The 12,309-nt window shown below is 36.9% G+C and overlaps 1 protein-coding gene across 11 annotated transcripts in view; it reads right to left on the reverse strand.

The window, feature by feature from the left end:
- The window catches only part of tcf7 (transcription factor 7), a 47,246-nt gene that overhangs the window by 13,784 nt on the left and 21,153 nt on the right, over window positions 1-12,309 (reverse strand). For all 11 annotated transcript variants that reach the window (XM_065287619.2, XM_065287610.2, XM_065287620.2 and 8 more), the window contains exon 4: window positions 2,353-2,467. In XM_065287619.2, coding sequence (XP_065143691.1) covers window positions 2,353-2,467 — 115 coding nt within the window. The remainder of the gene's footprint in view (window positions 1-2,352; window positions 2,468-12,309) is intronic.

The following is a 12,309-nucleotide window of genomic DNA, read 5'->3' on the forward strand; positions in this document are numbered from 1 at the left end:
GGCGCATGCTTGACTATAATGTACAGCGTGCACAACGCGCACACACTTTGCTTATCTAATCTACACAGATGCAACAGTTATTTTTGCAAATCATAAATTGTTACAATAAAAAATATTAACACATGAGATAAGGGAAATCATTGTGGTGAGCATTGTGGTGATAGTTTTTATTTATTTTGTGTGGCTGCGTTAAAAAAAATTATCATGCAAATAACGATTAAAATATTTTCATAAGTTTGTTGTGTGGCTGTATTACGTTTATTTTATGTAAATAATAATTAAAATGTTTTCATAAGAAACCTTAATGTATGTGAACTTGATTTGTAAGTGTACTTTGGGGTTGGACTGCTTGCGTTTCTTGGCTTTCAGCGGTGAGGGTGGACGCAGCGATGTCCTCTGCTGGCGTCAGGTTCTGTGTAGATACAGATCCACCTCCCGTTACACAGCGTGCCCGATTTATGCTGTCAAGCTTGGGATTCCCCCGTCTCCTGACATCATTGTAGCGCTTGCGGCGCAACGTCCTGGGGATGCCAGCTGATGAGACAATTGTGGCTATTTCCTCTGACGCCTGTTTAACCTACGCTGATTTGGGCGTGTTTCTCCTATCCCCATACAAAACAACTTCTCGGTCTTTGACTGCTCTTACAAGAACGTCGGTCTCCTCGGCTGTGAACCGCTCCTGGCGTGCGCCTGTTAAATCCGTCATAATAATAGCAACCCGCCATGGAACTTGTGCACTTTAAAGGGAATGTTGGATAGCGTTCTGATTGGTTTATTTGACGTTACGCCCAAACCACACCTATGAATAATGAACCTACTTCAGACCAACCCCTTATTGATTTGCGCCCGGCGCAAGAGTTATTTCTCACGCCGGGAAAATAGCAACAGCGCCCAAGATCCGCCCACAAACTCAGTTGCGCTTTGCGCTTCGCACTTGCGTTTCAGATCGTTAAAATAGGGCCCATGGTGATCAACAGTAAAAATTACAAATTTGACCTCTTAGCAAAAGGAAAAACCGCCAACAATCAAGAATGCATGATAATAAGGTGTCATGTGTTTGCAATCAAATTTTTTTGTTAAAATTGGAAGTCAATGGGGCATAAAACAACTAATAAGGGAGAAAAAAATAAAATCTGATGCTGCACAAAAACAAAAAATGCATCAAAGCCAATGTTTTTACTAATCTTTGACATGCCAAAGACAGTGAAAAAGGTAAAAAAAATTCAGTCCACAATCACTTTTTATATTGAAAATCTGTCATTGTGTGTGTGTGTGTGTTTTTCCTCAAATCATTCACTTATAAACTTGGCAATTAAAGAGTTAAAATCCTTGAATTTTTGTAAAAATTTGTTTTTTTTTGATAAGTACTGAGAGGGATTAACAGATCTATGCAAAAAAAATTGAAAAAAATTAATCTGAAAATTTTTACAACAGTTTAATTGAGTGGCTTTTTGTAGACAAACAACTCGAAAGAGAAGTAAATTTGAAAATATGTGTCAATATAAGATTTGTCACCAATAATTATTCCATTTGCCGAAACACAGAGAAAGTTGTGGCCAAATTAAGACAAAAAAAAAAGGCCGAAAATGGCCTCAACACCCCATAAGGATTAATACAGTAATGATCAAATAAAAAGTTTTAAGAGTAAAAACAATTCCTCCCTTTACATTACAGTAATGAGAAATGGTGTGCTCAATTGTTTAATGATCTGAAAAAATATCTTCCTACATTTGTCTTTTAAATTCTGACGTACAGTAGAAATGAAAGATCTTTTGTCCTCTGGAGTTTTTTAACCTTTTAAATGTGTAGTGAAATGCTCAATATAAAACAAATACAATCTTAATAATAATAATTCATAATTTCATTCATTTTGTTATATTCTGTTCAGCATCTGGGATAAAGAGTGTAATGATGTAAAGGATTAATGCTTATAAAATCATGTCTTTAACTTTCTTTCAATAGAAAACATTTGACAGTACACTCACATAACCTCTGAAAGTGAAACTGTGATGCTGAGATGACTGGACCACAAACACAAGACACACACACAACATCCAGATATCAAACAAAGTACAGTAAAACACAAACCTTTACATACTGTAAGTGTCACAGGTTCAAGCTTTCTTTGTTTTTATTAAAATCACGTACTTTACCTTAATGTAGTCTATAAAGTACTGACACATTTCTCACATCATCATGTGAGTGTGCTGGTGGGTCACGGTACATGAGTCTCATACACTTCAGTGATTCACACACAAACCAGTGTTAACAGACTAACAGATGTGACAGTAGGTGTGTGTCTCTCATTAAATGAATCGTATATGACTCCAGGTAAAGTGATGATGTGAATACCTGTTTTTTGGCTGACGTCTGTAGAGATGTGAGTCGGGTTGGGACTGAAGTGATCGTACGGCAGCAGTGGAGTTAATGGATGCATTCCCTGCTGAACTACAGACACCTTGTTGGACTGCAACACACACAAACAAACAAACAACCAAACACAAGTGTCAGTTTTGACGACTGGATGATGTGATGATGTGAGAGAATCAATGGGAGCGGGACGACCCCATTCAATCGATACGTCTTTGATGATCAAGGCCAGCAGCACATGAGCTTGTTTGCTTTCATGTTTCTGTTTACAAATGGTTTTCAATAACTCATGTGAAATCCAGTTTTCTAATGCTAACAGCATGTTGTTTGACATGATACGTCACGGCGGTTGCGCGGTTGGATGCAGCCACATTTCTTGGCCAAACTTCTGACTGGTGTCCTTTCATATGGGCTTCTTTTCATCTGAACAGTGTGCACATGTGTGTGAGTGAGTGAGTGAGTGAGCGAGCAAGAGAGAGAGAGAGACAGAGAAAGAAAGAGAGAGAGAGAGAGAGAAAGAGAGAGAGTGAGTTTGTTTATATTGGAAAGTTTAACAGAGGGAGATTTTTCCAAGTGTGGACACATGAGAACAGTCGATTGTCTCATATTGGACAAAAGGTGCTGAACAAACGGATCAAATCTTCATTACACCCTGTCAATACACTATATATTCTTTTGTGCCAAAATTATATGATTCATTTATGTTACGTATGTCATTTATTTTAATTAAAATAAAAATTATTTATACAATCTCTCTTTACAATAACACAGCGTTCATCTTCTCAATAAATTTGGCTTTGATTTCCATCATCATAAAACACGTTTAGTACAATAAATGCTATTATGAAGTATTTATATAAGAGCTGCATAAAAATCAGAGATGTTCAGAGACCCTTTTTCTCTTCTCAATACCGATTCTGATACCTGGGCTCAGGGTATCGGCCGATACGGAGTACTGATCCGATACCTGTGTGTGTATCTGTATACAGCTGTATATACTAACTACTAGCCCTGTATGAACTGATATAATTATTTATGGTGTGCGTCAAGATTTATCCTTTAATAAAACATGAACAAATGCTTACAGGGAACTAGGGTATTTTTATTATTTGAAATACATTTGACAGTAATATTATTTATTTTTTTGTAGGTGAGAAAGAATGTCAAATGTAGCCACAAATCAAACACTGCCTAAAACACTAGTTTTAGATGTATAAAAAAGTAGGAATTAGGGATGCATAACGATTAATCGTGATTAATCTATAGCAGAATAAAAGTTTTTGTTTACATCATATGTGTGTGTGTGTGTGAACTGTGTATAATAACATTGTATAGATAAAAGCACACACATGCATGTATATATTTAAGAAATGTTTACATTTGTATATACATTTGTTTATTTATGTGTAATTTATTTTATATAAAATACTTAATATATAAATCTACAAATAAAACTACAATAATCACAACTCCCTGAAATTTTGTCAGATTGTCACACCTTTTCAGGTATTTTCATGATAATAAAGAATATGTATAAAGATTATGTTTTGCTTTTTCAAATGCATGTTATAAACAAGTCAAACTAACAGTGATTTTAGATCGATAAGGACTTAGTTCATGAAATAGCTGTGAATAATATCAGCTGTGCGATTCAGAATATTGTCCAGGTTTTATTAGTGTATATCGACATTTATCATCCCATCCCTATGGTATCAGATTGGTACATGGGTTCAGGTATTTGTAGATTCGAACGCAAAAAAATTTTTTTTGGTATTGGCGCCTTTTCCGCTACCCTAACCGTGGGTTTACACCAGCTGCGTTTGAGGTGTGAAATTCGCGTCTACCGCATCTAATTTGCCGCTTGAACATTTTGAGTTCACTCGCTTCACGCACAAATGAATTCAATTTTTAACATTGAAATCACTCGCACTTGACACCTCTACCGCGGCTGATCTGAACGCAGCATAATAATGATTAATTGCGACTAATCGTTTGCAGAATAAAAGTTTTTGTTTACATCATATATAAGTGTGTGGGTGTGTGTTGTGTATAATAATTATGTTTATATTATATATATATATATATATATATATATATATATAAAATTATACATGAATGTGTTTGTATTTATATTTATAAAATGGTAAGTTCCAATCCTTGATTATTCACGATAAAATACGGCTATCACCCAGCGGTTCTATTCATCACTGTGCCCTTAGCAACACCCTTAGCAACCACACTGTAAACAAATTCAGTAGAAATGACAATGTTATTGCAGCTGGGTTGCCGGTAATTTACCGTAGATTTACATTTATGTTATTTACTGGCAAGAGTTTGTTCAAAGTTAAATAAATTTTAAATATAAACAAGTCTTTATCTTTACAGAATAAAACTATACAATAACAGTCTCATGCAAAGCATTCTGGGAACCAGAAATCATCATTAACCTTTTTCTGTTTTTTGCTTCAGATTTTGTTTCCCAGAATGTTTTGCTTGATGCTGTTTTTTTTAGTTTTACTCTTTAAAGACAAAGACTTGTAAATGTTTAATGTTCATTTAACTTTGAACAAAATGTTGCCAGTTAAAAACATAAATTTAAATCTACGGTAAGTTACCGGCAACCCAGCTGCAATCTCTACGGATTTTTTTTACAGTGCACACGTATCAGTTTGTTGTTTTTATTTCAGCTTTCATGCATATTTCACATTGGAACGTTGTTGTTCCGTAACTCCGCTTTGCGTCGTGCCTAACAACGCCCTTCAGCCGTTACTTATTCAAGATACAGCACAACCTCTCGTACCTTATTGCATACATAATTATATATACACATATGATGTAAACAAAAACTTTAATTTTACAAATAATTAGTCGATTTAATGATTAATCGTTATGTATTTATGGTCAGTGTTGGGGTAACACATTACCACACATAAGTAACATGTATTACGTAATAATATGAGGTTAAGCTCTAATAGAAAAAAAAATATTTGCATGCTGTGATTTCTTTTATTTGAAGAGGAATCCACTGGTGATGTGTTTGATGGAGAGGTGGAGAAGTGTCTGTCTCTGACGGTCATAAACACTTTACTGTCTAATGTATTCTTTACATTTAAACACATGAGTGCTTCTTTGAAGAGTAAATGAGAGGTCCTTCCTCCTGGAAGAGTGAGGCTTTGAGTGTTACGTCTTTAATCTGAGATGAATACGTAAAACACGCTGCTCACATTCAATCGGATGAGCTTTTGTCTCTTCAGTGTTAATACTTAAGGCAAGTACATTTATTACTGGTGTTTGCTAAAGACCCTTTAACCCAGACTTTTTAAACTTCACATACTATCCTATTACTTTTCTAAGCAGCTGGACTAATGCTTGCTTTATTTATTTATTCATTTCCTAACACCATTCCATTATCCAGGGCTTTATTCATGTAATTGGGGAAGGACAATTTGGCATCTCCAATTCAACTAACCTGGATGAGGAAGCTAATATCTACAGACCGCTACATCACTAAAGCTTTTTGAATAAATACCCAGCCTCTCAAAACCTTAGCAACCACCTGACAGCATCCTTAGCAACCACTCAGAAAAACCTCATAGCAAACATCAAATACTGATAACATTATTACGACAAAGAGCGACTAAGATTCGAGAAACAAAAGCGAGCATCAGAAGATGTCGGAGATGTTGGAAGAAGAACGAGGACACATGAAAGTGAAAAAAAAAAGAAAGTGTTTAAGTTTCGTATTCCCTTTGATCCAGACTTTGTCAGATCACTGTAAGCAATGTATCCTGAGGTGTGTATATGTGTGCGTGTGTGAAGATGAACTCTTGTTTGTGCTTTAGATTACTGTAACTGAGACAAAACACTGCTTCCTGTCTGAGTGAAAGTGAGATAAGCAAAATTTCCACAGTGGTCTTAAAAGCCGGTGCATCTATTCCTGTTGTCTTGAGGGTAAACGTGCGTGGGTTTATTAGAATCGAGGTCAATTTCATTTCTTTTCCTCCTAAAGCATCACTGCCAATGTGTCTAAAATTAGTCAAACTAAAACGCAGAGTTGCTAAATGAAGGGTTGCCGTCAACCCCCCGCTCCTACTCGACACAACGTCTCGTCGTGGCACTCCGCCACAATCTGGAAATAATTCACCATCTGTAAGACGGGGAAAATGAGTGCCACTTAACTTGAGGTTTGAGGAACTTCAAAGGAAATGCAGACATAACAACAGAGGCATGTTTAAACCCAGTCAAAGCCCACCTGATGATGTCTTTACTGACACACACTCGCACTGATCTTCACTGCTTACTGTAGAGACCAATATCAGATAAACATCACATCACTGGAGCTCTACAATCAAGTCAAAAACATGCAAATATGTTTTTTGAGATGACTTACTGTATACACCTACTGTAACGGTCAAGTCAAGAGTCTTTATATGAACACTGAACAGACACAATCTGAGATGACTTCTCCAATCTATATATTCATATTTCGTACTGACATAAAGTACAAAATATAAACCACTTAAAAACGAGTTTGTGGTCAAGCAATGAGACTTCAAACATCATCATCATCTATGCAAGTGTTTCTTGTATTATCTCATCATTGATGGCTTTAATTATACTCATCATATTTTTAATAAACTTGGCTTGCTGAATAATAAGCAAAAACCAGAAGACCAATAAAGTCAAGACACAAACAAAAGCTCATTCATGATGCAAGCCGTATTCTTGAACTCCTGTTTACAGTCACAGGAAAATATGAAGACAAATAACTTAAATACACAAACACACAGAGACCCACAAACGTTACAATGAAGCTCTGTGGTTACAGAAAACATCTGAGACACGTACAACAACACAACACAACAAACGTTTGTCCTGTGGTTTGGATGAATTCAACTCCTCTGAATATAACATTATTATTATTAAAATGTCTTTTATATGCTGTCATCATCACAGAAACACACTTCTGTGAGTCAAGTTAAAAATCACAACAATTTTCAACCAGACAAAACGTCTGATAGAGAAATATTTATTCAATGAGGCCAAAACTAAATAAACAAAAGGAAAACCCTTTAAACTTGTTCACATCAAACGCGTCAAAAACCAACGAACGGCTGGACGGACGGAGCAGACAATAAAGAGCGAGTCAAAATGAAAGCGATGTTTATGACAGTGCCCGAGGGAAACACCTCAGTGCCGAGCAGAAAAAAAAAACCCGCGCCTCTACTCAATATTACTTGGAAATGCTGAAAAAATACAGAATTTTCAGAATTTACGCACAGACAGGCGTTACTAATGTTTATGACAAAAGTGATGATTGAAATCGCCTGGCAGGGTATTTCTCAAGGTGTTTTTCTGAAGGTTTTCTACTAAGATTTGCTTAAAAAGATCAAGCCAAATAGCTGAACTGGGGTCAGTTCAGATTAGATTTTAATTCAAACATCACCAGTGGAGATATGGAATATGACTCTTTCCTCGCTCTTTATTGTCTGCTCCTTCCGTCCAGCCGCTTGTTTGTTGTTGACGTGTTTGATGTGAACAAGTTTAAAGGGTTTTCCTCTTTTGGTTATTAAGTTTTGGGTTTAATGACTAAATATTTCTCTATAAGATGTTTTGTCTGGTTGAAAAGTTGTTGTGATTTTTAACTTGACTCACAGAAGTGAAACTGCAATGCAATGGCAGATATTCTCCTTAACAAAAAAAAACATTTTATATTACTAAATACTGATGCTTGCCATGAATGAACTACAGCTAACAGATCAATGGGACTATTCTTAATTCTTCTAGTGAGTTAAAAGTGTATCTATTTAAAGCAAGCATATATTTATATGCATTATGACAGATTTATTTGCCAGTTGTTGTTTCTGTGCAGAATGTTTTACGCAATACTTGCATCAAAATACCATACTTTCTGGACTATAAACCGCACCGGAATATAAGCAGCATCATTCAAAAATGCGTCATTAAGATGAAATAACATATATAAGTCACAGTGGACTATACGTTGCGTTTATTTACAAAATGATTTCACAAAATTCAAGCTGTAGAACAGACATTTAGGGCCCTATTTTAATGATCTGAAACGCAAGTGCAAAGCGCAACGCGCAAGTGAGTTTGTGGGCGGATCTTAGGCGCTGTTGCTATTTTCCTGGCGGGAGAAATAACTCTTGCGCCGGGCGCAAATCAATAAGGGGTTGGTCTAAAGTAGGTTCATTATTCATAGGTGTGGTTTGGGCGTAACGTCAAATAAACCAATCAGAACGCTATCCAACATTCCTTTTAAACGCAAGGGCGCAAGTTCCATGGCAGGTTGCTATTATTATGACGGATTTACCAGGCGCACGCCAGGAGCGGTTCACAGCCGAGGAGACCGACGTTCTTGTAAATCCCAAGCTTGCCAGCATAAATCGGGCACGCCGTGTAATGGGAGGTGGATCTGCCTCAGGACCTGACGCCAGCAGAGGACATCGCTGCGTCCACCCTCACTGCTGAAAGGGTTTGGGGGCTTTGAAATCGGACCCAAGAAACGCAAGGTCCAACCCCAAAGTACACTAACAAATCAAGTTCATATACATTAAGGTTTCTTATGAAAACATTTAAATTATTATTTACATAAAATAAACGTAATACAGCCACACAACAAACTTATGAAAATATTTTAATCGTTATTTGCATGAGAATTTTTTAACGCAGCCACACAATAAATAAAAACTCACCACAAAAATCACCACAATGCTCACCACTATGATTCCCCTTATCTCATGTGTTAATATTTTTTATTGTAACAATTTATGATTTGCAAAAATAACTGTTGCATCTGTGTAGATTAGATGCAAAGTGTGTGCGCGTTGTGCAAGCTATACGTTCAAGCATGCGCCCCTAAAATAGCATAATGAACAACGCGCAACGCGCCACTGACTTTAAACTTTTTTTTCTGGTCAGTGGCGCAATTGTTTTTTGAAACTGCAAAATAGCATCAGGGATGGTTTGCGCCGGAACACGCCTCTTTTTTTGCGCTGAACCGCCCAGGGAGCGCAAGTTCATTCCCTAGTTTGTCGACGTGCGTCTGTGGAGGGAAAAACCCGCTGTGCGCCGGTGCAAAATACGAATGATACATGCGTCACTGACAAAGTCAATTGCGCTGGGTGCAAGATAGGGCCCCTTATCTGGAAAGGGAAGTTATTCAACTAAACAATAGCAGACAGAACAGCAGGCTGAATGGATGTTTGTACGTTAAAGTAATATTATCAGGTATTTAAACAATAAACCATAGCATACAGAACTTACCTGGAAGGTTGAATAGTCTAAATCCGAACAAGCCAACTAGCGTGAAGTTCGCATACTCGTCATTCCACATTACTGAATTCATTAAATTACATAAATACAGAAGCAGCATATGGCGGACTCTTGCGGCTTTAGACGATTATATTGTCTCTTGCCTCATAAATGTCAAAATTAATTCATAATGACTTACAAGGTGCACCTGACTATAAGACGCAGCACCAGCCAAGTTAAAACGCCAGCCAAAAAAACGCGGCTTATAGACAGCAAAATAAGGTTTTTAAATGGAAATTCATGTCTGGTTTGAGCATTAATGCTATTGATAAATCATATGTTTGTCACCAGTGTCCTTTCTTTTATTTTCTTGAAAAGCTGAGAAAGAAATCTCAGTGTTTGGGAAAACAGTTTGAATGTCCATCATGTTGTAGTTATTCCTGAATACACAAACATCAGAGGATGAGAAATCTGCAGAAGTCTCATCACACTTATCTCACACAGCTCGCGGCCACAGTCCGGCTGTCGGCAGTTATGATGATGATAATTACAGCATCACACACACACACACACACACACACACATGAAAGAGATAAGACACTCTGTAAGTTAAGGTGAGGCAAACACAAGTTTTAGTAGGTTACTAATACCCCTGCCTGGGAAACAGCACATATGTGTGTGTGCGTGCTGGGTAGGGAAGCGTCTCTGTCATTGAAACTACGGCTCTTTCCTAATGGCTACAACATCAAAGGCTTGAGACAGAACAAGAATGGAGAAGTGTGACATTAACACTTAATAATATACACCACAGAGCTCTGGACAGTGATGATGGCAAGTGTTGAGACAAGCATGGTTTACCATCTCTATAACCTCATTCACACAGCACTTTGGTCCTAGAAAATTTATGTAAAAGTCTTCTGTTTGAACACAAACAAATCCCGTAAATGTTCTGGGATCGTACCATTCATGGAAAGCATTCTGTTTGACCAAGACGCAGAAACATTGCTGTTAAGGGCGTGCCGTAGTGACAATGAAGTTATGGTTCAGGTCTTTGACACAGGATTTTAATGCAGATTAACATTCATGAAGACAAATGTCGACAAACTGGACTGAAGCCGAGATCAGGAAGCTCATCACTGTCTGTGCTGAAGCTGAGATCATTCACCAGCATGACAGAACAGCTCATCACGCGCTCCTTATAGACCAATTCACACCGGTCCAAACAAACACGTCTGTTTGAGTCTGTCGGGTCAGTGTGAAACCTCTGGTGGTAGTTTTTGGATAAAAGTAAATGAGACTTTAAGATGTTGGGATTTGTTGGACCAGTGTGAATTGGCTTTATTATCTTGTCAGAAAATAAAATGCACACGCGTGGTTTCAAATGAGTAATCACAGATATTAAGAAAACTTCAGACGCTGTGGAAAAAACCTACCAAGTGCAGGACATTAAATATCTTTACAGGATCTTAACAGTATGTGTGTGAATTCACGCATAGATTCCGGAAAATCATGGGCAGTGTGAATGAACCAAAAATCAAACGATCGTGAATCAGTACAGGGGCTCGAGCACTGGTAAAGACACTGGCTATACATATATAGGTTTTTAAAGACACTCCATTGCTGTTTTCTAGTTTTATGGCATTAATATACAGCTATAATACCTTCAAACCAGAGTTCAGTAAAGCACCACAAAATAAAGCGATCAATTGTGAATACATAAATCTGAAGAGTGTTCAGGTTAACATGATCTACATATAAGGTGTAATGTATAGGAGGGTCTTGTATCACATTGAACGCGTTTATTTCGCGCTAACAACTGACCGTTTGTACATTATCCCGCTTATTACACGGCTGTTTGCCTCATATGTAAGGTAAGGAGTATTAAATATTGATTTGAAATTTTTTATTTGCTCATTTTTAACACATGCAGACCTTCTACAAGGAAAACACGCTTTTTTTTAGTTTTAAAGTGACATTCCTTTTTTTTTTTTGGAAAAAACGTTCATTTTCCAGCTCCCCTAGAGTTAAACATTTGATTTTTACTGTTTCGGAATCCATGCAGATGATCTCTGGGTCTGGTGCTACCACTTTTAGCATATAGCATAATCCATTGAATCTGATTAGCCCATTAGCATCACGCTCAAAAATAACCAAAGCGTTATTTTATAACCAATATTTTTCCTATTTAAAACTTGACTCTTCAGTAGTTACATCGTGTACTTAGACTGACAGAAAATTTAAAGTTGTGATTTTCTAGGCAGATATGTCTGGGAACTATACTCTCATTCTGGCGTAATAATCAAGGACTTTGCTGCCGTAACATGGGTACAGGAGCAGCAATGATATTACGCACTGCCCGAAAATAGTCCCCTGATATTAAAAGTTACTAAGGGGACTATTTTCAGGTGCATTCCAAATTATTATGCACATGCCATTTTTGTTTATTTTCCAATATAGTCAGTAAGTTTACAAATTGTATTTTACCCTTAACACTTATATGACAGTGTGGATGTTATTCTATTTAAATTAGGGATGCATATCATATATGTGTGTGAACTGTTAATAATAACTTTGTATAGATCAATGCACACAAAAAATCCAATGATCCAAAAACAGATTTCTGTCAAATGTGCTGCATGGACACATCATTTTTGAAAAACACAA

The sequence above is a fragment of the Paramisgurnus dabryanus genome, chromosome 18 (genome assembly GCF_030506205.2).
Source record: "Paramisgurnus dabryanus chromosome 18, PD_genome_1.1, whole genome shotgun sequence".
In the NCBI taxonomy this organism is placed as follows: Eukaryota; Metazoa; Chordata; class Actinopteri; order Cypriniformes; family Cobitidae; genus Paramisgurnus; species Paramisgurnus dabryanus.